The sequence below is a fragment of the Anolis sagrei genome, chromosome 1, assembly GCF_037176765.1.
Source record: "Anolis sagrei isolate rAnoSag1 chromosome 1, rAnoSag1.mat, whole genome shotgun sequence".
In the NCBI taxonomy this organism is placed as follows: Eukaryota; Metazoa; Chordata; class Lepidosauria; order Squamata; family Dactyloidae; genus Anolis; species Anolis sagrei.
The window spans coordinates 136,618,694-136,645,380 of NC_090021.1; the positions used below are offsets into that span (position 1 = coordinate 136,618,694).

Below are 26,687 nucleotides of genomic sequence, written 5' to 3' on the forward strand. Positions count from 1 at the left end.
GAAAAAAATAACTAGGCTTTCAGTCTGAACCAAACACAACTCATTTAGCTGAGCACACTAAAAACTTTTGGAAGGAGCTTCTACCAAAGCAGGGGTCCCCAAACTAAGGCCCGTGGGCCAGATGCAGCCCTCCGAGGTTATTTACTTGGTCACCACCCTAAAATTTAGACTTAGGGTCGCCATAAGTATGAAACAACTTGAATGCATACAACCATCTCATCAGCCAAAAGCAGGTCCAGATCTCCCACTGAAATGCTGGTAAATTTATGTTGATTCAAATAGTTCTTCATTTTAAATATTGTATTGTTCTTTCACTTTTTTTGCACTACAAATAAAATATGTGCAGTGTGCATAGGAATTTGTGTTTTCCCCCCAAACTGTAGTCTGGCCTCCCAACAGTCTGAAAGACAGTGAGCTAGCTCTCTGCTTAAAAAGTTTGAGGACCGCTGTACTAAAGAAATTGAGGTGTACTCCTGAATTACAGGACAAATGCTGTTTGGAAGAAGAAAAAAATGATTGTGTTTCCATTTTTGCATCATCAATATGCTACCCAGCAAAGCTGCTCTAAATGGTGAACATCGGGTTCAGAGAGACCAGAAGTGGTTTCCTGTTATGAAAATTTTGCAAACCACTTTGAGGAGAATGCTGTGTTTATTTATGAAGAACATAATGTCACAAATATTGCTGTGTCTGAGGAAGTGTCTAGTGCTCCATCAGGTCAGGTGTCCTGGGATCAGTTTCAGCAATTCCGACATGAGGATGTGGACAAAATGTGTGAATTAGTCTTTCATGTAAATCTGACACTTACTCATCTTGGTTATTTAAAAAAATAGGAGAGGGTTGATCAGATGGGTTCAGGAGATGGTAAATGCCTCACTATGTCAGAGGGAGGTGTCGACTGTTTTGCAAGTGATGGTAGTATATCCTCTCTTGAAGAGGACCTCCTAGGTCCCAAAGGTATTTGAGAATTATCGCCCCATTCCCATTATCCTTTTTGGAGCAACATGATATAGCTGAGCAACTTCAGAAGTTCTTCAAAGGAATAGATTTTTTGGTTTGTCTCATTATTGGATCTTTGCAATAAAAGATCACTTCTGAACGTGGTTTACTGGTGCCTCTTCTGGGTTGTACTAACTAGTGTTGGTATAATGCCACTGACATTGTTCCTGTAAAAAGATTTGCTATTATTAACCCTACTACCACCCCTGTCCAGTAGCTGCTTTGTACATTCAGTTTGGCTCCTCATCAAATGTCTGTCTAAGAGATTGCCAGTAGCAGCACTACCATCAGAACAGCCTCTTGCCTTGCTGAAGCATGCAATCCCACTACCATGGAAAGTTAATAATAATTCAACTTGCAGTGAGTCAGAACGAACACGGTTAGGTGCCTACTTAAGGGCATTTGCTGCAACAGTGGAGGCTACAAGAAAATCCCTCATTGTGGCGAACATTGTGTCCACAAGGAAGCGTCCAGCTGAGCTGTTTTGAACCATCAGTGGTTTGTTAAATCCCATCTCCCAAGATGGGCTCCCTAACCCAGCTTGCTGTGAAGCATTTGCTCGATTCTCTGCAGATAAAGTTGCATTGATCTGTTCTGACTTGGATACTATGTTAACAGCAATCTCTGAAGATGTAACATGAGCACCTGCTTGTCTGGTTTTAATAGATTCATTTCCATTGGTTCAGCCTGAGGATGTGGACAAAATACTTGGAGAGTCAAGAGCAACCACATGCATCCTGGCTAGGGTAAAGGAAGCTAGAGGGGGTATGGCAGAATGGATGAAGGTGGTGTTTAATGGCTCCTTACAAGAAGGTAATATTCCAGCGGGCCTAAAGGAGGCCATCATAAAAACACTGTTGAATAAACCATCTCTGGACACCACTCAATTGAACAACTTTCAGCCAATTTCCAATCTCCTCCTTTTGGGCAAAGTCTTGGAATGTGTGGTGGCCTTGTAATTCCAGGTGTCCTTGGAGGAAAGTGATTATCTGGATCCAGAGCAGTCTGGTTTCATGCCGGGACATGGAATTGGAACAGCCTTGGTCGTCTTAATAGATGATCTGCGTAGGGAACTTGAGAGAAGGAGTATGTCCCTGTTGGTTCTCCTGGTCCTCTCAGTGGTCTTTGATACCATAGACCACGGTATTCTTCTGGGACTCCTCGTGGGAATGGGGCTTGGAGGTACTGTTTTGCAGTGTCTCTGGTACTTCGTGGAGGGTCAGTCCCAGAAGGTGTTGTTGGGGGACATCTACTCGGCCCCACAGCTTTTGTCCTGTGGGGTCCTTCAGGGCTTAATATTGTCTGCCATGTTGTTTAACACCTACATGAAGTCGCTGGGAGAAATCATCTGGAGTTTTGGAGTTCAATGCCCTCTGTATAGAGATGATGTTCAACTCTATCACTCCTTTCCACCTGCTACTAAGGATGCTGTTCAGGTCCTGAACCGATGCTTGGCGGCTGTGACAGTCTGGATGAGGACAAACAAATTGAAATTGAATCCAGACAAGACAGAAGTACTCCTGGTCAGTCGAAATGCTGACCAGGGTACAGGGTTACAGCCTGTGTTGGACGGGGTTACACTCCCCCTGAAGACACAGGTTCACAGCTTGGGAGTTTTTCTGGATACTTCGCTGAGCCTGGAACCTCAGGTTTCGGCAGTGGCCAGGGCAGCATTTGCACAGTTAAAACTTGTGCGACAGTTGCGCCCGTACCTTGGGAAGCCAGACTATGCCACAGTGGTCCAGTGCTCTTATAACATTCCGAATAGACTACTGCAATGCACTCTACGTGAGGTTGTGTTTGATGACTGTTTAGAAGCTTTAAGTAATCCAACAGGTGACAGACAGATATCTCACTGAAGCGGCGTACAGGGAGCATAAGACTCCCTGTTACATCAACTCCTCTGACTGGCAGTCTGCTACCAAGCACAATTCAAAGTGCTGGCTTTAGCCCATAAAGCCCTAAATGGTTCTGGCCAAGCTTACCTGTCTGAACATGTCTTCCTCTATGAACCACCTTGGAGGTTAAGATCTTCTGAGGAGGCCCTGCTCTCAGTCCCACCTCCTTCACAGGTATGGTTGGTGGGAATGAGAGACAGGGCCTTCTTAGTGGTGGCCCCTCAACTATGGAACTTCCTCCCCAGTGAAATAAGATCTGCTCCCTCGCTCCTGGCCTTCAGAAAGAAAGTAAAAACATGGCTCTGGGACCAAGCTTTTTGAATGTAGCGTAATAAATGGATACGGAATATGTGCAGTCATGACTTGAATGGCTCCATACTACGATCTTGTAGTATGGAGCCATAATAATAATAATTGGTTAATGTTTAGATGTTTTTAATTTTATGGTTTTAAAGTAAATGTTTATTTTAATTGTATATCAGTTCTATGTGGCATTGAATTGTTGCCCACTTGTAAGGCTGCTTTGAGTTCCCCTTGGAGTGAGAAGCCATACTTGGGGGTGGTAGGTAGTTGTGCCAGTTGTCTATGCTGTAGCAAGATATCTAAAGCCAATTTCTTATAATCAAGATGACACTGAAGTGACATTGGCTATTTGTTAAGAGTTCTTACAAGGATTTTTTTTCTTTAGTACTGTAGCTTCTAGAACCAATCACATCATTATTTGGATTATAACAGGGTAGAGGGATGAAATAAACATTCCACAGATTCAAGTGATTGTTGTGACTACCATCTTACACTTGTAATAAGTTCAACTCAGCAGCTAAATTAGTTAATAACATCAATTAACATTTTGGGTAGCTGAATTCACACTTCACAGAAACAACACATTCAAATCACACTCCTTTCTCCCTTTCTATTCCCTATGTATAGGTGTGTGCATTCATGCATTCAAGTATTAAGGCACCAGGATATAGTTAAAATGTATATCTGCACACCTATAAGGACTATACACTTTTTTTTAGAAAATGAAAACTGTGGTTTGAAGGGGGTTCTGCAGTGAGTTTCAAGATAGTTTTATATCCGCTTTGAAGTTCATAACTGGGCTTTAAATTAACTAGTTAATAATAGCTTTGACCTCAGGAATTTTACTATTACTATAGAACAGGAATGTAGTTGCTTCTTCTGTCTTCTCTTGACTTACATTTGTAGCTGTCATAGTAAGATGCACCCTTTGTCACTAGACGAGCAGCTACACTGACCATTTAATACAGTTTCAAACCAGTATTGCAGAAAGTGTTTTAGCTATGCAGATGATTACGTAAGAAATCCTGGAACCAGTTTGAAGCCCAGATGATGATTACACAAACCAAAGAGCAATGATGCACATTAACGGTTTCCATTCATGTATTTTTGTGGATGTTTGTTGTCTAGTCACCACAGTTTGAAGCTTTGAACTACATTAAATGGTCAGCGTAGATGCAGCCTAGATCATATTTAATCTTCCTAACTCCAAAAGTCCCCACTTTTGGAGTTAGGAAGATTAAACCTCTATTGACAAAATATTTGGCTACGACTCAACAAACTGTTATGGAAACTGGGCTGATATTAGAGTTGGTGTTTACAATATAAATGTCAAGTTTATCCAAGTGTAGCTTCCAACGTGAAAAGGTTCCACTTGTGCATCTATATGGAGGACAATTGAAAATTGCACACATGGAGGTCATATATTATGATGTCAACGAAAAAATGCTCCATGTAGATGTATTGTACAATGATAAGCAGATGTCAGATTAGCTTGAGGGGGACAGGGTTTATTGGCATGTCAAAAAATCTAATGTATTGAGATAAAGCCTTGTAAATTGTAATATACTGTTTTAAGAAATCCAAATAACTATATTCTTCTGTGCAGTCTTTCAAATATTTAATTCTGGATTGAACATTTTTTGTTCAATCCCCCCCCCCCAAAAAAAACCCCTTCTGAAACAAAACTTTTAATAGGTGTATAGTGAGCATAAAAACCTAGAGCTACTAAAATAATAAATTGAGCATATTAGGTTCCAGTTCATAACAAGAAAAACATAGCAATGAAATCCTCTTAAAAAAACAGTCCATTTAAAGACCAAACTAAAAAATTGGAATCGTACAATGAAATAATATAGTGAAAGTACTCACAAACACACACGCAAATGATCCAGCTACTAAACTACACATATGTGTCTGATACCTACTGGGAATAAAATATTCCAGTAAAAATAAGAGAAAAGATGGAAACACAAGTTTCTTATTATCACACTTCATATGTCATAAAACATAACAGTTAACTTATTTTTGGCAAAGGGCAGAAATTGCACAACAATCTGGCTTAGACAAATATTTTCTATTGTTGAACACATCTTAAATGCAGCGTGTCATAAGTTAACTTCAAGCATACAGAGCTCTCTCAAAGTGTCCTAAACATACCTATCGTTTCAACACATTGACAAATCATTACTCTCCCAGCAATATCCATGGGGCGAGGAGGGGAAAAAGAAAAGAACAATTCGAAATAATTGAAACCAGGAAAGTATTTAAGCAAGAGAAGCTGACCAAGGAAACACTTCTGTTTTCTTTGAGTCTTCAGTTTTTAATATTAAATCCAAATAATTGTGTTTTTTAAAACGATGCATTCATGAAAAAAGCCACATTCTCCCTCCTGAAGATGAACAGTTCAATGGTAACTGAACTTTTGAACTGGACCAACAGGACCAACTATCATATGACAATATTATACTATAGTTGGTCCCATCTAGCACCTGAGTTACCACAAGAGTTAATTAAAATATGTATAGGATTTAATATAATTTGACCTTCAATGATTCTACTCTTCCATTAGTTTTTATTTTGTTATAAACAGCATAAAAGAACTATATATTTAATAATTAGCAAAAAATTGTTTATTATGCTGCATCATCTTGTAGTTTGCTGTCAAGGGTTTGTCTACACTGACTGAGTAGCCTGTACTGACTGAAACATTGCTTCTTTATTGCAAGGTAGACTGGGCTTAAGCGGTTTGCTAAGGAAAGTCGGGGAGCACGCCAGATTTTGATCAATACTCAGGAGCAGTCCCATAGATTAGTCACACGTCCAATTAGGACTGATCCACTGTCCATATGGGTTGTCCTAGTTTTCTCCTCTACTTTTCAGCACAGAAAAAAGGGGATGAAGCCAATGTTGCGATGAAGATTTGTGCGTAGTCACAAACAGTCGCAGAAGCTTTCCTACTCCAACCAAGAAGCAAAATCACACCTTTTTCTTTGCAGCAAATTTTACACACACAGAGAGAGTCTATTTACAGTGGCTGAAGACTGGAATACTTCTCCACCCTTCTTCTCCTGATACTTCCAGATAACTGGAGACTTACTTTGCAGCAGGCTGGTTTTGTAGTCCAGTTCTTCTTGATGCTTCGACCTTCAGTCTCCTCAAGCCACAAGCCTCTCATAACCGCAACCACAGCAAACTACCACTCCTCAGCAACCTTCCAACACCTCAACAATAAGTAACCCTTTTGCTCCTTTATTACCCCAGCATTTACTTCACCCTAGCTGTATAATTACACATTGCTAGCCAGGTGGTTTGGATCATACTGATTGATTTCCTGATCCTTACATTACTTGTTACTTAAGAAATAGGAGCCCCCAGTAGTGCAGTGGGTTAAACCCTTGTGCCAGCAGGACTGAAGACTGACAGGTCGAAGGTTCGAATCTGGGGAGAGTGCCAATGAGCTCCCTTTGTCAGCTCCAGCTCGCCATGTGGGGGACATGAGAGAAGCTTTCCACAAGGATAATAAAACATCAAAACATCCGGGTGTTCCCTGGGCAACGTCCCTGCAGACGACCTATTCTCTCACACCAGAAGTGACTTGCAATTTCTCAAGTCACTCCTGACATGAAAAAAAAAACCTTAAGAAATGATAAACACTCTACCAGCCAGAATAGATTGGGTCTGTATAACAGCTGATAATACAAATATCCATGGTGTTCTAGGCTACTGTAGGTGCCCTTTAGTGACATCAGCAGTGATGCCTGCATAACCAGAGAGAATAATAATAATAATAATAATAATAATAATAATAATCTTTATTTATACCCCGCCACCATCTCCACAAAGGGGACTTGAAGCGGCTTACATGAGGCCAAGCCCGACGGTACATTACAGAAAAATAAAATACAAATCAACAAGAAATAACATCACAATGGAATAAATAAAATATTCAAATAAAATAAACAGTGCAAAATAACATAACAAAATAATCAAACACAGTGGGCGGGCCAAATGCGTAACATAAAATGATAAAACTCTGGTGAGATAGCAGTGAGAGATATATTTATAAGGAGGAGCTCGTAGGGGGTGGAACAGTCGGGCTAGGCCTTCAATAAGGTGGCGGGGGGGGGTGCGAAATGAGGACAACACTGTAGGTGAAACATCAGGAATGAAATATATGGTCCCTCTCCAAAAGCACATCAGAAAAGCGAAGTCTTTAGATCTTTCTTAAAAGCTGCTAGGGTGGGGGCTTCCCTAATTTCGCCAGGGAGTGAATTCGACAGCCAGGGTGCCACAGTGGAGAAAGCTCTCTCCCTCGTTCCCACAAGCCATACCTGTGATGGAGGAAGGGGCGAAAGGAGGGCCTCCCCCAAGAATTGAAGGGACCATGCAGGTTTGTGGTAGGAGATGCGGTCATGAAGGTAGGCAGGTCCCAAACCATTTAGGACTTTATAGGTGATAACTAGCACCTTGTTTACTCCACAACTCTACCACTACTTAACAAATTAGAAATTATTTCAGAAACTGCTCCAAGCCCCTTACCACCTTGATCTAGCCTTGCCAGCAACATTTCATTTTCTGGGAACGATGTGCCACTGCTGCAGCAACTGCAGCCTTCCGCCCCTTTATCTATATTTCCATGAAGTAACACAAGAAGAGGGAATTTTCAAAGGCAGGCTTGATGCACAGTTTACTTTTTCACAAGATAAAAAAAAAAAACATTCTCCATTTTAAATGACACAATCACCAAGTTTCACCTCCATTAAACATGGATGCAGCATCGTAAAAAGAATTAGGTTGCAGGGATTTGGTCATTTAAACAACGTAGCAGGTGCTCCTCAGACAGAACCTGCTACGTTGTTATTTCAACTTCTTCAGGTTCAAAAAGTAAAGTGTGAATCAGCTCTGGGATTCATGAGCAACCAAGTTATGATATTTACTTTACCTTTAAATCCAACACAGTCATCAGATTTTCATCAACCCACAATAAATATAGACGAAAGCATTGGAAGGGCATGATATAAATTCAACAGCTCCCCAATCATCTTGAACAAACTAAGTTTATTGCTATGAAAATAGACAGTCAATAATGAATGGGATGATGGAAGAGAAAGCAGTAACTATACCTGTAGTTCTGGTGCAAGTTTCATAATTTCAAGGGCTATATAACAGCCAACCGAATGCCCAATAAGCACAAGTTTCGTATCTCTGGGCACATTATTTCGGAGGAAGTTCAGCTTGTGTTCAATTTGCCCACGAAGTCCAAAGACATCGTCCACTTTGCCAACATCTGTCTCTGTAAAACAATCCCCAAACATATTTTATTTCATTTCTTTAAAGCAGTTTCATTTCATTTGCTGTAGATTCTTAGCACACCGCTTAAACAATCCTGTCAAACATTATTCTGAGGTCACATTAGTGATATAGACACTTTTACAATGATTAAGAAATTAAACATTGAGTTCCAATGAGAAAGAATAATGCCATATGTATTATGCAATTTCTTGCAGCGGGGCTTCTTATTGGAGTGTGTGCTTTATTTATATATTTATTTATTAAGTTTGCATGCTTTTACATAATTATATACTGTTTAATGTGGTATTTCTAATTGTTGTCAACATTGTATGGTGGGGTTATGATTTATTCCTTTCATAAACTGCTTTGAGTACCACTCCAGAAGAAAGGTGGCATATAAATACAGTATATTCTGGCATATAAGACTACTTTTTAACCCAAGAAAATCTTCTCAAAAGTCAGGAGTCGTCTTATATGCGGGTGTCATCTTATACGTGGGAGTAGTCTTATACATGGGAGTCATCTTAAGTGCTGGAGTAGCCTTATGCATGAGAGTCATCTTATATGTGAGAGTAGTCTTATACGCCAGGAGTTGTCTTATAGAGCAGGTGCTGAAACTTCCAATCCGGATTGGAGAATCTGTGGTTGCTGCATATTGTGGGGAGAGCTCAAAAATGGCAGTGGCCGTGTCCCTGCCGTATGCAGCAACTGTATGAAAGCATTAAGGGTGATGCTGTACAAGTACGGTAGAAGAAAATCCATTCATCAGGATTTGTGGACTTAATGCAGTCCCAATGGTGAGGTGAAGGGGTGCCACACCGGGAAGGTGTAAGTGAAGGCGGAGAAAGCTGCAGGCGTCCGGGGTGCCTGGGGTATGGAAAAAAGAGATAGAGTGGCTCTGGGCCCAGAAAAACACAACTCTTTTACCTGTCTGGCCTGCCTTTGTATCCTGTTACCGTACCTCCTCGTCTGCCTCTCAGATCTCGCTCCTGAAGACTGCAGTGAAGTGGTGCAGGTGGCCATGTGCGAGATCTGAGAGGAAGAGAAGGAGGTACAGTAATAGGAAAATTACCATATTGAAATCAAATCTGATGCTTTAAAAATTTTTATTTGGTGTGTGTTGGAAGAGGGGTAGTTTTATACGGTGAGTATATCCCAAACTCTATATTTTAACTGGGAAAGTTGGGGGTCGTCTTATATGCCCAGTTGTCTTATATGCTGGAATATACGGTAAATACTGAGTGGATGTAAGACCTAGATCAGGGGTCCTCAAACTAAGGCCCAGGGGCCGGATGCGGCCCTCCAAGGTCATTTACCCGGCCCTTGGTTAGGGTCAACCTAAGTCTGAAATGACTTGAAAGCACACAACAACAACAACAGCGACAACAACAACAATCCTATCTCATCAACCAAAAGAAGGACCACACTTCCCATTGAAATACTAATAAGTTTATATTTGCTAAAATTATTCTTCATTTTAATTATTGTATTGTTTTCAACTGTTTTTTCACTACAAATAAAATATGCGCAGTGCACATAGGAATTCATTCGTGTTTTGTTTGTTTTTTTCAAATTATAATCCGGCCCTCCAACAGTTTGAGGGACTGTGACCTGGCCCTCTGTTTAAAAAGTTTGAGGACCCCTGACCTAGATCCACAAATCTCATAGAGTAACTATGCGCTATCTATCACTTCACCTAATATATTTTAAAGGGTTTTTTTTTCCAGTCCAGAAAGGAAGGATAAGACACGTTGCCTGAGCTTCATGAAGAACATGTTGCAATGAGTTGCACATTTCTGCCTGTGGTCATGTATTTGGAAAGTTTAACAAAGGAAGGGCAACGGCTACATGTACAGTTTCACAGTTCCCAGATAAGTGCTCTCAACAGTATATAAAATGCAACTGTTTGGTATAAAAACAGTAATTGCTTCAAGAAAATTGTATCTTCTACTATTTTATTTCCAGCATTTTCTCCCAACTTGAAACACATTGAACCGGGGGTTACTGCAGAAAGAGCTCTGAGTAAGCTAATTAATACTGCCAGTAAAGCTGATCTTAGTCACATCCTGGCATGATTTTGGCTTTATTACATGAGAATTGGCAGGGTGGGGAAGGAAAGTAAAGAAATGCATTCATCCCCTTCTCCTATGAATTAGATGAGAAACAACATTTTGCCTACAAGCCTTAAAAAACAACAACAGGTAATGGAAAATGAGGAAGTTCTGCAACAAAAGCCTAAGGCCAAAACATTGTTTTCAAACGAATGTCTATTTTTAATCCATGTTGTTCATTTTAAAAATGTATCCCATAGCCCAGTCTCATGCCTGAGTTAGCCAATTCATCTCATTCAAAATATGGCTATTGACGTAAATTGCACAAAGTAGGATATTGGCTTGTACTTCAAGAGTAACACAGTTATAAAAAGCAATTTCCATCCACATATTTTATTGATTTTTTTCATGTCAGGAGCAACTTGAGAAACTGCAAGTTGCTTCTGGTATGAGAGACTTGGCCGTCCGCAAGGATGTTGCCCAGGGGATGCCAGGATGTCCGTAGGTGGCTGTGGAACCCTATTCTTGATCCGTATGTTCTCCCACAGTGAGGACATCTGTTTCCAGACGGAAGGTGGTCCCGGTCAGTGTTGGTTTGACATGCCTTCTTCTTGGCACGTTTCTCCCTTTAACCCTTCATTTGTGCCCCTTCGAATTCTGCAGCACTGCTGGTCACAGCTGACCTCCAGCTAGAGAGTTCAAAGGCCAGGGCTTCCCAGTTCTCAGTGTCTATGCCACAGTTTTTGAAGTTGGCTTTAAGCCCATCTTTAAATCTCTCTTCCTGTCCACCAACATTTCGTTTTCAAATCTTGAGTTCGGAAATTTCAAATTTAAATGATAAATAAACTGTCACTTAAGATTTCTTATATAAAGCATAAATTATTGCTTCTCAAAGGCGCATTGTAAGGAGGAAGTAGTCCAAATTTTAACCCTACATGTAGCCATATCTTAACAGTTAGTGTGACTTAATTGTGCTGACATTGCCATAAGAAGACATATTATGAGTTGTAATGCCATTAAGAAGGCAGAGCAATGATAGCCAGTAGCTCCCATTTTAGTGGGGTGATGAATCCAGTGTTGTGTTGACTTTCACTCTTAAAGGAGGTCTCCAAGGTATTGAACTCTATTTCCTAAATAGATTCAGAACCTCGAGCAGCTCCTTTAAAGCTAATCAAAGAATGGATGACATACTGATGTGAAAGTCAACAGCTACCGCAGAGTCAGAAGTAATTTTAAAATTAAGTTACGAACACAATTTGCTTTGCCATAAAATTTAACAATTTTTTTAAAAATCAAGGGAATAGTTCTACACAGGCAAGCTCAGATACAATAATGAATTGGACCAATGACAGAAGACATCAAGAGACTGACACATTATATTTATTCAGTTTTTCTAAAAAATCTTCTCCTATTTCCCAGTCTCTTGTTTTCTTCTCAAAATCCAGTGCCAGTTGGGCTCACAGACTCTTTTAAAAGATTCTAAACCACAATTTTAATGAATCAAGTATTGATATAGAATCAGATCTAATAAAACTGTAATGATAGTACAAAGGAGTGACATTACAAATGGCCTTGCCATTAAAGTATGGAAAGGGATGGGGAAAAACATAATGTGATGAGATCCTATCTTGGAAACAGCCTTCCTGAGTAATTGTATGAAGGCAATAAATCTGTTTGACCCGGTCCACTAGTTTTAATATGTGTTAATTGTGCTTCCTTTCTCTCTCATATCTGCTTAGAACAGTGTTTCGTAATCTGTGGGCCACAGACCACCAGTGGGCCGTGAGGACAAAAATCTGGTCCGTGAGCCTCCTTCCTCTTTATTTGTTTGTTTTATTTTATTTCTGCTCCTTTGATCCAGCCTGCCACTCCTTTCCTGTCGCTGACCACGGTATATGCGGGCCTTCTCGGTGGTGGCCCCCCGGCTGTGGAACGCCCTCCCTGCTGAAGTTAGACAGGCGCCCTCCCTTATGGCCTTTCGTAAGAGCCTGAAAACATGGCTCTTCGAGTTGGCCTTTAACTGAGTGCTATATCTTGGCAATGATGACCGGAATGGACCACGACTATGAGACTGACTATGACCCATGATATGACGAAGCGGATTTTTAGTATAAGTATATGTCAAGTAGTAGTAGCATGTTATGTATTGTTCTGATTACTGTAAATTGTCTTTTCTATGTTGTTGTTCACCGCCACGAGTCGCCCCCTGGGCTGAGAGTGGCGGTAAATAAGTGCAAGTAATAAATAAATATATGTTCTGCATCAGAAACTAGAGATGATGTAGTCTATCTAATGCAATTTTCTGAATCAGCACCCCAAAACAATTCTAACGTTGACCAAAATCTGATTTGTAACACTTTTGGTACTAATGTTGGAGAGTGGTCCCTGGTCAAAGTGGTCTCTGGTCAAAAAAAGGTTGGGAACCATTGTCTTAGAAAGCAGACAAGAGCAGGAAGTATATTACACTAAGTACGTGGCCCAGCAATATGGTCCCGGTGAGATTTTAAAAAGTGCCACCAAATGATAGTAAAGTCATATCTTTATTTTTTAATGCAGCTAAAATGTCAAGATTTTGCCATTTCTCCATCTTGTTCATTCCACTTGACAAACAGCAATTTTCACTTGATATCTCATTACAATGGTACCTTGCCAGAGGAGTTATTTGAACCAGCTGAGTGAAAAAATTAAGCAAATAAATTTGCTTCAGCTCCTGAATGTGACTTTGGAATTTACGGTTCAGTAGGAATTTGGTTTATTTATTATCCTTGCAACTCCTTGAGGAATTATCCTTTCTTCCCTCTGCCTCTCTTTCATAGCTGAACTAATATAAGTGTCCCCCTGGTTTAGGAAAGAAATCTGTATTTCAGGTATCCAAAGTTATATTCTGTCATTAACCTAATGGATTATTTCTGGACTTGCGGTTCCCTCTACACCCCTGTCACCTTTACACAAAACGTGTGGTCGTTTTCAGCTTGAGACTAAGAAACCTTTTTGTTAGAATAAGAAATATAGCAAGAGAAATTCAAGGCATAAAGTTGACTTCGAAAGGAAAAAAAATGCATAGATGTGAAGATAAAGCTAACAACTGTTTCTGTTTTCTCTGAGGCAACATCTAACAGAGCTTTCACAAAGGTAACAACATCTAAGGAAAATGCTCCCAGTATCCTAAAGTGATTGTGATCACTCTTGCAATACCCAACTGGTAACTTGTTTATTTTACTGAATATAGAAATGGTATCGCATCCCATTGTCTACCGAGATGATCATTGCCCTGGTGCCCTGTTGGTAAGAGGTAAATAACAATGAAGTCCCACATTGGGAATATGAATAGAGTGATCAATTATCATTATACTATCATACTTCCAAAAACTTATCAAACTCCCTCTCTAAACAGCCATTTCAGAGCTTTATGTTACAGTATTCAAAGTCCATGGCATTCTGGAGGGAACTGGATAGTGAAAAATAGACATTGAAATGTGTCACCTCACTACCTCTGAGGATGCTTGCCATAGATGCAGGCGAAACATCAGGAGAGAATGCCTCTAGAACATGGTCATATAGCCCGAAAAAACCTACAACAATCCAGACATTGAAATGCCACCAACAATGCTCATCCCAGTGAAGTGTGGTATATTTCCAGAAACCAGAACACCAAAGACATATTCTCCCCACAGCATTCTTAATAGAGATTTCCTCCACTCCACTCAGGGCACTCTTTACATTCCAATTATAGGTAATGATGGTATCATATCAGTTTCTTGAAGTGCAAGGCTGAAAATTATCTAAGCAATTCACAAAGAAGAAGAAAAATTAAGACCGAAACTTAAGGAATGCAGTTGGCAAAGAATTTAAAAATTACATTTAGTTGAGAGAAAAAGCTCTGAAAATTCCACAAAGTTGAAAAAAATCTAATAAGGATATTTTATTTTATTTTAGTGGTGGAGAAATAGCACTTTAAACTTTAAAATAACAGTAGTGGTCAGCAAGTTTATAAATATTCATAGAAGGTAGCTACTGAATGAATATACCTAACACGTACTGACTTGAAGCCATTGAATTACCTGAAAAATCAATTCCATAATATGAATATATGAAAATATTTACAGACTGATTCATTGCATTCTTTGGAAAAGGACAGCTGTAGGACTGGGAAAAGCTAAGGCCACTTGATTTCACATGTTGCAGCTTAATGCTCTGAACAAAATCTTTATTTTCTTTGAGCAGGCATCTAATAATGATACCCAACAACAAACTAAAATATAATTCTAGCTGGAAAGCAAGCAAGGAAGATGTTCTATCAGTATTAATCATGAATGTTCATGCTGTTTATGAACTGTTCTCTAAGTCCCAGAAACGGAGCAAAGTGGCCAGCAAAGGCTGAAGCAGCAAGATAGCTAGCATGACCGCGCTGAGGCACCTGACCTATTCTGTGAAAACAAACAGTTCTTCTACATGAACATTGATGTGGGATACCTCAACGTTCAAAGTGAATCATTGCTTATAGGAGACAGTTTTATAAACAGGAACTCCTCTCTCTCTCTCTCTCTCTTTTTCTCTCTGTAATTAAAAACCAGAAGAGTTCTGCTATAAAAACATACCTATGCAATTGCAGCTTCTTTTCAACCTCATCATGGAGCAGATGATGTGGAAAACAGGATGGTGTAAATTGTATTGTTTTATTTCAATATTTATTTATTTATTTATTTCCTATACTTATACCCTGCCCTTCTGACCCCCCCCCCCCTGGCTTGGGGGGGGGGGGCTCAGGGCAGCCTCACAACAAGCATCGTAAGATGCATTACCATCATAAAACAATCAATAATCACATTCAACAAATACGTTAAAAACATTAAAACAATTAATTAAATTGATTAAATACGGCAGTTAAAAACCAAATCTGGCTCTAGGCCAATTCATTGTCATGGGTTGCCTAGGTCATCTTTCCATTTGCTGCTAGAGAAAGATAGCGAAAGCAAACCATAGGGACTAATGCCACTGCAGTGAAGATATGAAAGAGTGCACCGTCATTTTGCTACCCATCCACTTTTCAAATGGAAAGAGGCAAAATGTTTGTGAGAAGAACCATAGTATGAAAGAGTCTCAGATCCTAAGGAAGTAAAGTAGGCACAAACCATAACATTCCCATTACAATGACTGAGGTTGGGAAGAAATTCATTCAGGTCAAAATGTTCTAGCTTTGACTCATGTTTCGAGAGAACATTGTCCCAGAATTCTTGGAGAAAATCTATGTGACCTTCACTGTACTTCAGATAAGCATCTCTGTTATTGTTAGAAGGAAGTGATTCTCTCCTGACTATCTTCCCTTGAACACCATTCTTGGTCATCCTTTCCTGATCACTGAGTTATGTGACATTAGAAAGTTTTAAAAACCAAGTCAGGGGTGCTGAGTAGTGTTTTATGTATTTTAATAGGTTTTTAGTGATTTTAATAGCTGACTATTTATTTTTGATAGTTCTATGTTTATTCAGTAATTTTATTTCACAAAACATAGAAATGCTTAGTATGACCATACAGGACATTTGGAAATGGAGTGGCTTTGATTCATGATGGTTGCACTAAAACCATGGTATTACTTACTTAGGCGATCCCTCATTGGGCGAGTAAGATGGTCTTCCTTGATTACTATTTTTGTGGGTTTGTAGGTGGCTGTGGAGCCTTATTCTTGATCCGCATCTTCTCCCACAGTGAAGGCATTGGTTTCCAGGTGGAAGGCGGTCCCGGTCGGGGTTGGCTTGACGCGCCTTCCTCCTGGCACGTTTCTCTCTTTCACCCTCCACTCGTGCCTCCTCGAATTCTGCAGCACTGCTGGTGACAGCTGACCTCCAGCTGGAGCAGTCAAGGGCCAGGGCTTCCCAGTTCTCAGTGTCTATGCCAGAGATTTTAAGGTTGGCTTTGAGGCCATCTTTAAATCTCTTTTCCTGTCCACCAGCATTCCATTTTCCATTCTTAAGTTCAGAGTAGAGCAACTGCTTTGGGAGACGGTGGTCAGGCATCCGGACAACGTGGCCGGCCCAGCGGAGTTGATGTTGGAGGACCATCGCTTCAATGCTGGTGGTCTTTGCTTCTTCCAGCACTCTGACATTTGTCCGCTTGATATTATTTCACCATTGTATTATTTCAGTTATTACTGCTGTTATATACCTTAAAAACAGCTACTCTATACTAGGGTTTTCTTGACACAATTTATTCAGGACAGGTTTGCAACAGCATTCTTCTAAGGCCAAGAGGGCGTGACTTGCCCAAATTCACCCAATGGGTTTCCATGATTGAGCAGAGATTCAAAGCCTGGTGTTGAGAAGTTGTAGGCCAGTATTCAAACCACTAGATGCCAGCTCTCCAATTACCATTAGAGTTCACAAATCTACTGAAATGGCACAAAACAACTATAGTAACTATTGGCACAGTAGAAAATTGGAGAGAAAGATCTATCCCTTCCCTTTCTTCTTGTGCAATATTTTAGCTGCCATTCCAATCTACAGGTGCACCCACAGTGTACGATTAATAAGGTTTGACACCACTTTAACTGGCTCAATGGTCTGGAATAATGAGAACTGTGATTTCACAAAATCTTTATCCTTCTTTACCAAAGAGTGCTGGTGCTCCACCAAACCACAAATCCCATGATTCCATAGCATTGAACCATGACAGTCAATCTGATGTCAAACTGCATTAATTCTACAGTGCAGGTGCACCCTTGATTTGTTCATGCAGAAAAATGAAATATCACTGACACAGGAATGATACAAACTTTCATCTGCCCAAGCACAACAGTCTTCAAATCTTTTAATGCAACCCGGCTCCGTATGTAGAACCACCACATTGTCCTGTGGCCAACATTTTAAGCACAGATTTACTAATTTAGAAAAATCAAATGCAAGGAAAGTTTTTGTTTTAATTCAGCGAAATCCACAGGTTATAAATAAATGTAAATTATATTTATGATTGCAAGTATAATTTAAACCAACACACTGCAAACACAAGAAAAAGGTCACCCATTTAATATCTTGGTGAGATTAGTAACCAGCCAACTGACAGCAATTCCTGATCAGTAGCCTGTTTTGACAGCTAGGACTCTGAGCTGCAATGTATTTTTAAAAGCCTCAAATAGGAAGTTCTAACCTGGAGTAAATAAACTTTCCCTAAACCATTTTCCTTGCAAGAGTATAGATTACTTTACTACCACACCACCCAAACAAAATGGGACTCAAATTCTTAAAGAAAATTAATGACAGTTCCTCCACGTGTTAAGAGACATGCTAGAAGAAAATGTAATATCTAGAAAAAATAAACATACCATGGGCAAGTTGTGGCTGCTTATTTTAAATCTGGTGGCATAGATCGCCACATCTTGATCACATAAAATCCAAGAAAAAAAATCATGATTTCCCCCTTTTTTATTTATTAAGCCAGCTTTTAAAAGCATGCCAATTCTGGCCTATATTATAAAAGAGTGACACAATTATATCATTATCGGTGATAGGAAAGTTAGTGGAAACAATCTCATTATGTGTGTCCATGTGCCATGTGTTGACTTATGACAAACACCTGGTTTTCATAGGTTTTTTTATAGGTTTCAAGGAATATTCAGAGGAATCATTTCCTTCCTTTGAAATGTAGGTTATAGTACATAGTACCCATTTGCAGTTCCCATCCAAGTACTAATCAGGGCAACCCTGTTTAGCTTCTAAGACCAGATTAAAACTGTATCAGAATGTACGTGAAAAATTCCATCTATTATTTTATTCCCTCCAATCTCTGTTTTGATCCTATGAGATACAGAAACAGCCGTATGGATTTTTGAAAAACCTAATTCTCACCAACCTGCTGAAACAGAAAGAATGACATTAAAAAAATACGGATAGACATACACAAAGTATACAGGACAAAAAAAATGTTATCTAGAATGGAAATGTTAATTGAAACCAAGGCCACACTGCATTTATATCAATCCTAACCCAATCCAACCAAATACTCTACAAGAAAATCTTCTAGAAGTTTTTAAGAAACATAGGACTGAGGATTTGAATTGAAATACATTGTTTTACAGATTTTTATTGTTTTTATTGGTTCTATGGTTTTTATAGGTACTATATATAATACATACATATCAGTTAAACTGCTTTTAACTGATATGTATGTATTATATATGGCATCTAATTGTTACCGGTCTGTACACCGCCCTGGGTCGCCTTTGGGCTGAAATGGGCCGGATTAAAATGACGTAAATAAATAAATAATAGGACTTGTCTTCATACAGTTCTTGTGGGTTTTTTTCGGGCTATATGGCCATGTTCTAGAGGCATTTCTCCTGACGTTTCGCCTGCATCTATGGCAAGCATCCTCAGAGGTCTGTTGGAATTAGGACAATGGGTTTATATATCTGTGGAATGGCTGGGGTGGGGCAAGGAGCTCTTCCCTGCTGCAGTTAGGTGTGAATGTTTAGCTAATCACCTTCATTAGCATTTGAAGGCCTGCCTGAACCTGGGAAAATATGTTGCTGGGAGGTGTTAATCTGTGCCTGGTTTCTTCCTCTCTGTTGTTTAGCTGTTATAATTTTAGAGTTCTTTAATACTGGTAGCCAGATTTTGTTCATTTTCATGGTCTCTTCCTTTCTGTTGAAATTGTCCACATGCTTGTGGATTTCAATGGCTTCTCTGTGTAGTCTGACATGGTGGTTGTTTGTGTGGTCCAGCATTTCTGTGTTTTCAAATAATATGCTGTGTCCAGGCTGGTTCATCAGGTGCTCTGCTATGGCTGACTTCTCTGGTTGAAGTAGTCTGCAGTGCCTTTCATGTTCCTTGATGCGTGTCTGGGCGCTGCGTTGGTTTGGTTTGGTTTGGTTTGCCCCACCCCAGCCATTCCACAGATATATAAACCCATTGTCCTAATTCCAACAGACCTCTGAGGATGCTTGCCATAGATGCAGGCGAAACGTCAGGAGAAATGCCTCTAGAACATGGCCATATAGCCCGAAAAAACCCACAAGAACTGAGTGATTCCGGCCATGAAAGCCTTCGACAATACCTTGTCTTCATAGCTGTGAAGTGGCTCCTGACTAACTTCCTAATGTCCAGGAACTTCTGGTCCTTTTTGCAGGTTAATCTGGGCTAATCCATTTCAGCCCCACACAAAGGACCTCATCACATTGATGAGCTCCCCTGGATCAATTTGCCAGCCTCCATGGCAAATTGATGGGGCACCACGACAATCCTGGTGCCTCGCCTTGCCTCACCGGTGGTGACACTTCTCCATCACATACGAGGAAGCATCACTGCACCATTTTTCCCCAAGCTGGCCTCATTATTCTTAATGAAACATGGGAAGCCTCCAGTGGTCTGGGCAAGTCTTGTAGGATACTTGTCCCCCCACCCCCCGGTTGAACCATGGAACTTCCAGAAATGAGTCTGTATTGTCTGATGGGTGGTATGGGGCTCCATGGCTCAACTGGAGAGAAAGCGTTATATGATGCTAAAAATCACTTAGGTTGGGAAATACTCTGGAATTTCGCCAAAAGTTCAGAAGAACATGGCAGTGCTAGAGGGCCCAATGCAAACCACCTGCTGTTCACATGGGTTGCCACTGTCACTTCCTTTTCTCAGCGGCATAGAGAAAGAGGTTGGATTGGGTCCATGTCACAGTTACCATTACTGAACAACCACAGCACTCCGTGGAAGCTACTGGCCATTACAGGCACCCTGTTCTGGCATCAGTACTCAGGCAGGAGCAACATCCAGTGGTGGGAACTCCTTCATTGGAGTCTTTTTAACAGAAGATGGATGGTCAGCTGTCGGGGATACTTTGAATGTGCTTTTCCTGCATGGCTGTGGATCAGCCTAGTTGGCCCATGTGTTCTCATCTAAATCTATGATTCTGTTAATATATACACGTAGTACTTGTATCCTGCTTTGTTTCTGAAGGACCATGTAGACTCTGCTTTGCTGCTATGTGTGTCTAACACAGAGGCCTCAGGGTCAGTCTGGAGCATTTCTATTCAAGATTGGCCCAGTAATAAGCAGCAAGTATAGATGAGTTCAAATACAGATCATCAGAACCCTTTTCAAATTTTCCATCTCCTTTGAAATTTGTTTTGTCCTGTTTTATTATTCTTTTCAGCGTCCTATGTCCTCTTATCGCTTTATTCTAGATACCTTATAAATTCTCACATTCATACCTCCGTGCGAGCAATGATCCGTTTAATCTTTTATGATTTTCACATGCCTCCTCCTTTCCTTCACATGCCTTTAGTCTTTTGAGATGCACTGTGTTCATTCCCCATGCCGGTCTTTCCCTACTCCCTTTCTCTTATCTCATCTTCCTTCTTTTCTATGTACGCTTCTGTACCATGAGTTTGCCAGCTTCCTTTCCTTGCTCTTCCCTCTCTCCCTTTTGTTCTTCTCTGTTTGCCCCTCGCTGCTCCAAACATTAGGGAGGGCAAGGGAGGCAGCGAGGATGGGAAAAAACACATGTCAAACTGAAAATGCTCCTGCTTTATTAGGAGAAAAAGTACTTGAGACTTTGGCTTAAATCCTCCCATGTAATTAAAGTAATTAATATTAAAGCCTCACATCTAATCCTTGTTTATCATGAGCTGCAGGGTATAAATAAGTAGCCAGTGTTTATGAGATTATAAAGGAAGCTGTTCATAAGTAGCATCTGCACACCGAGTCAAGCAAACTAACCCATAGGAAAACTTAATGAGTCAAAGCGTCAATATTGGGCACTGCAAAGGAAAAAGCAACATTTGAAGATTCTGCTAATGTTTATGCAGCATGTATAGATTGTTGGTTTTTAAGAAGAATGACAGACTGCTGGTAAATTCCTTTTGCCTTGCCATCATAAATACTTTAATATGAGCACAGAGTTCAGTGTATGTACATTGAACCATAGAGCAGCATATGAGGATATAATAATATAGTTATAATCCATATTATATGACTAAACCCAGCTTTCTAGGTGCTGCTAGTCATGTAAGTACAAAAGGCCATGGGGCTTAGAGACACAGGACCTCTGCAAAGTAGGAAAATAATGAATAAAATGTTTTATTTTTCCCTGAGAGAACGTTCTTTAGGAATCTCTTTAGAATGACTTGATAGTCTATTTCAGCTGCAAGTTGACAATAGAATCACAATGGAAAACGTAAAGATTTCCAGACAAGTATTCATAGTCATCTGAAACTCTATGATGAACTTCTGGTAGAAACAGTTTCCCTGGAGACCCAGGGCCCTTCCATAGTCCCATATAATCCTGAATATCATGGCAGAAAATCCCACCATATCTGCTTTGAACTGGGTTATCTGAGTCTATACTGCCATAATTCCAGTTCAAGGCAGATAATGTTGGATTTTATCCAGCTGTGTGGAAGGGGCCTTACAGATTCCCAGAGAGAACACACTAATCCAATCTGTGACTAATCAAATTACCAAAAGGTAATCTTGTAAATGTGGAGGGCCAACTGTAGTTCCATTCATGACAGGTATGGACTGAAATTATAAATCAACCATGTCTAGGTCCTTCCATAGTGGATGTGTGGAAGGGAGCATGTTAACTAGTGTGTTTTCCAGGAAGTTAGTGAAGGAAATACTCCAGGGCACTAACTTCCTGTGGGCCAGATACATACACATCTTCCAAAATATTATGCCCCTGAAGGTTTTAGAGCAGGTATAGCAGGCAGAAGCCTGGCACAACACTGATGGCTCTTGGTAAGCCAAAGGATGGGGAAGCTTCTATGGGTCCTTTCTGCAAAGCTGGTTTGTGTGTGTGTCACTCAACACTGTCAAGTACTTGTTCCCCCTATTCCTTTCCTCTGTCATCTTCTCCTGCTAGTGTACCAAAATGCAATTTGGGAGAATATCTCTCACATACTATTTCTGGAGATTCCTCACAATACAGATGCAGTATTCTTTGAACTAGGAAAGCTTGTGCAATCTCTTTCATATGGATCCCACTTCTTGACTCCAAGGAGTAGTGTGAAATGTTTGTGTGTTAAGATATAACCAAGATTTGCTCTAGCCCCTGGGCATCCTCTGTTTCTCTGGGAGGAAGGGCAGCTGTCACCTCAACTGACTCTTCTTGGGAGAAACATCACTTTGGGGCAGTGGCTGAAGTCTCTAATTGGCATCTAGATCGGGGAATAAAAAAACTGAACACATATCAACAGCCATACCAAAGAAAAAAGACACAAGATAGACAAATGGAAGACTATATATATCTCTGTGTGAATTCCTCCCCGAAGCATCCAGCTGGGTACAATTATTTGGGCAAGATAGGCAATGGGTACATGAAGGAGTGATGTATATTCTGCCATTGCACCACTGATTAATCTTACCACATTTCAAATAATTTGAGGATACACAAATAAGCAAGGAAATTTGCACACAATCTGACTACACACACACACACACACACACACACACACACACATATTCTTTATTTCTGATTGTTTGTTCCAATTCTTTGGAGTGGACAATACAGAGACAGAGTTCCTCCTAAATTTCAAATTTTGTGGTTTCCTGAAGGGATCCCTGGAAACCACAGTGTTGAATTTTAAAAGCCAGGAACACCAATTTAAATCCATTTAAATGGCTAATAGAGGTGAATGCTGAAATTTGGTGCTATGATTTTCCAGCTTAAACGTCATTGTGGCAGTAGGAAGCCCATTGTGGTCCCTGGGGTAAACAACAGCCAATTGCTGTCCAACAGCAAAACATGGAAGCAGTGTTGAAAACAATACAGGACATTGTATATTTATGGTAAGCTTTCTTCCTCTGAGAGCACCTAACAAATCTGTCCTAATCTACCGATCCTACTAATTAAATCCTACCACACAAGAAATATCCTTGAAGGAAATTAATTCCCTGCCATGGCATTTGTAGGTAACTGACCTGAACAATAAATTCATCAAGCTCTGGGGAAAATAAACAAAAAATGGTGTGAAAATCTAGCTAGGGAATGGTGACTTGAACCCGTCATTTCATGCTCTTCTAAACTGTGTGGGGTCATGGACTTACCAGCAAATGTTAATTCTCAAATTGTACTAATAGTTTGAAGCCTAAGGGATGTGTGAGTATATTTCCCCTTTCACAGTGCCAAAGTGCTAATGTTTGCCTTAGAGACTGACATTTGACCAGAATGATTAGCAGCAATTTGACTAAAATGCCATGGGTCTCAGGTTTTACTTTTAGCCTTAAAGCCATAAGAGGAAAAGGCACCTCGTTTAAAGTTGCAAAAGTTGGTGATAAAGATTAACGGCACATATGAATATTTCAGCTTCAGAGCCAGAATTTCATAAACCATTTATTACCATAATGAAAATATTTCTAAACCATCCTTGTTGATAACAAGAGGCTGCCTAAAAAGCATGGAGAATTAGCCACAGAATTAGTTGAAAACAATAGATGTCCGTCACAGAATATAATGTATGCATATAATAAAAGCCACAACATCTTTCTAACTCACCAACAGAGCAAGAGCCAAAACTAAAAGAGATTGACAGACAGATTTAAATTAAAATGCCTGAGCAAATTAAAAGGGAAGCTGGAAATTGCATTGGCAGGGAAAGGTCTTTTTCCATGGCAGGGTTAGCAGCCTGGTTGCTGTCCAGCGGTTTTAGACTCTAGGGCCATTACCACCACCTTAAGTCCATTAGCCAGCCAACAATCAGGGGTTTTGGATATTGTAATCCAAAGCACGTCAAGGGTAGTAGGCTTTTGTTGTTTCATGTCAGGAGCAACTTGTCGCTTCTGGTGTGAGAGAATTGGCTGTCTGCAAGGATGTTGTCTAGGGTGTCCCAGATGTTTTACCATCCTGTGGGAGGCTTCTCTTATGTCCCCGCATCGGAAGCTGGGGCTGACAAATAGCAGCTCACCGCGCTCCCCAGATTTGAACTGCTGACCCTTCTGTCAGCAGTCCTGCCAGCACAAGGGTTTAACCTTTGTGCTACCAGGGGCCTAGTCACTACAACTCTTCTGTAAGCTAATTTTTAAGCTTCTTGGTGTAGTTTTGCTTGTTTTCTAATTTCCTGTTTGACCAGAAATGAGTCCAAATCAGTTTCTATAGTAGAAATGAAGATAATGATGTGGAGTGATGAAAATGAATCACAGAATCTAGGGCTAGTATTTGGGAGTAGAATACAGAGCTAGCATTTGGGAGCGTCAAACTACAAATCCCATAATTCCAATACCATTGAGTCATGACAGTTAAATGGTGTCAGACTGTATACATTCTATACTGTAGATTTACCCTATGAAAAAAATGGCAGCTCCCATTTCAGTAATGGTTATTCACTGTATGTAGCTGGATATTGTTGCATGAGGTAATACCTTGTTTCTTGCAGATGTATGCAGTCAAGATTTTGACAGTAGCAGTTTCACACAACATTTTTGAAACATAAAGTATTGGAATCAATCTGATAAATCAATCTCCTATTCTTTTTCTTAGTTTGATACACAAAATCAGATTACAGAAGAACATAATATAGGGTTCTGTTTCCAAAAATATGTGTGAGCAGAATACAGAAACTATGAGACGAGATGAGATGTTATGATGTTTATTGATTGTTATAATGTTATTCTTTTAACTTGTTTTAAACTGTTTTTATCATGTTTAAGTATTGTATTTGCTTTGTTAACCGCTCTGAGTCGCCCTGAAAAGGGCTGAGAAGAGTGGTATACAAATATAGTAAATAAATAGTACATAAATAAATAACTATTTATCGAGGAACATTTTGGTACAATGGAGAAAATCTAGAGAAGTATTTCTCAACTTTCCTAATGCCTTTTGCTCATTTGTTCAGTCGTCTCCGACTCTTCGTGACCTCATGGACCAGTCTACGCCAGAGCTCCCTGTCGGCCGTCACCACGCCCAGCTCCTTCAAGGTCAGTCCAGTCACTTCAAGGATGCCATCCATCCATCTTGCCCTTGGTCGGCCCCTCTTCCTTTTGCCTTCCACTTTCCCCAGCATAATTGTCTTCTCTAGGCTTTGCTGTCTCCTCATGATGTGGCCAAAGTACTTCAACTTTGCCTCTAGTATCCTTCCTTCCAGTGAGCAGCCGGGCTTTATTTCCTGGAGGATGGACTGGTTGGATCTTCTCGCAGTCCAAGGCACTCTCAGCACTTTCCTCCAGCACCACAGCTCAAAAGCATCGATCTTCCTTCGCTCAGCCTTCCCTAAGGTCCAGCTCTCACATCCGTAGGTTACTACAGGGAATACCATGGCTTTGACTAGGCGGATCTTTGTTGCCAGTGTGATGTCTCTACTCTTCACTATTTTATCGAGACTGGATATTGCTCTCCTCCCAAGAAGTAAGCGTCTTCTGATTTCCTGGCCACAGTCTGCATCTGCAGTAATCTTTGCACCTAGAAATACAAAGTCTCTCACGGCCTCCACATTTTCTCCCTCTATTTTCCAGTTGTCAATCATTCTTGTTGCCATAATCTTGGTTTTTTTGATGTTTAGCTGCAATCCGGCTTTTGCGCTTTCTTCTTTCACCTTGATTAGAAGGCTCCTCAGCTCCTCCTCGCTTTCGGCCATCAGAGTGGTGTCATCTGCATATCTGAGGTTGTTAATGTTTCTTCCAGCAATTTTCACCCCAGCTTTGCATTCCTCAAGCCCTGCACATCGCATGATGTGTTCTGCATACAAGTTAAAAAGGTTGGGTATGCAGCCTTGCCGGACGCCTTTCCCAATCTTGAACCAGTCTGTTGTTCCGTGGTCAGTTCTTACTGTTGCGACTTGGTCCTTGTACAGATTCCTCAGGAGAGAGACAAGGTGGCTTGGTATGCCCATCCCACCAAGAACTTGCCACAATTTATTATGATCCACACAGTCAAAGGCTTTAGAATAGTCAATGAAGCAGAAATAGATGTTCCTAATGCTGCGATCCCTTAATATAGTTCCTTATGTTGTGGTGACCCTCAACCAAAAAAATATTTTCATTGTTACTTTATAATTGCCATTTTGCTATTGTTTTGCATCGTCATGTCAATACCTGCTATGCAGGATGTATTTTCATTTACTGGACCAAACTGGTATACCCGATATGCCCAAATTTGAATACTGGTGGACTTGAGGAGAGATTGATTTTATCATTTGGGAGTTGTAGTTGCTGGGATTTATAGTTCACCT

At 40.3% G+C, this 26,687-nt stretch overlaps 1 protein-coding gene across 2 annotated transcripts in view; it reads right to left on the minus strand.

The window, feature by feature from the left end:
* Window positions 1–26,687, minus strand: part of LDAH (lipid droplet associated hydrolase) — a 93,227-nt gene that overhangs the window by 52,166 nt on the left and 14,374 nt on the right. The window contains exon 4 of one of the 2 annotated variants that reach the window (XM_060787025.2): window positions 8,324–8,493. In XM_060787025.2, the coding sequence (XP_060643008.2) occupies window positions 8,324–8,493 (170 nt within the window). Of the gene's footprint in view, window positions 1–8,323; window positions 8,496–26,687 lie in introns of both variants that reach the window. The other variant, XM_060787016.2, reaches the window with a different exon arrangement.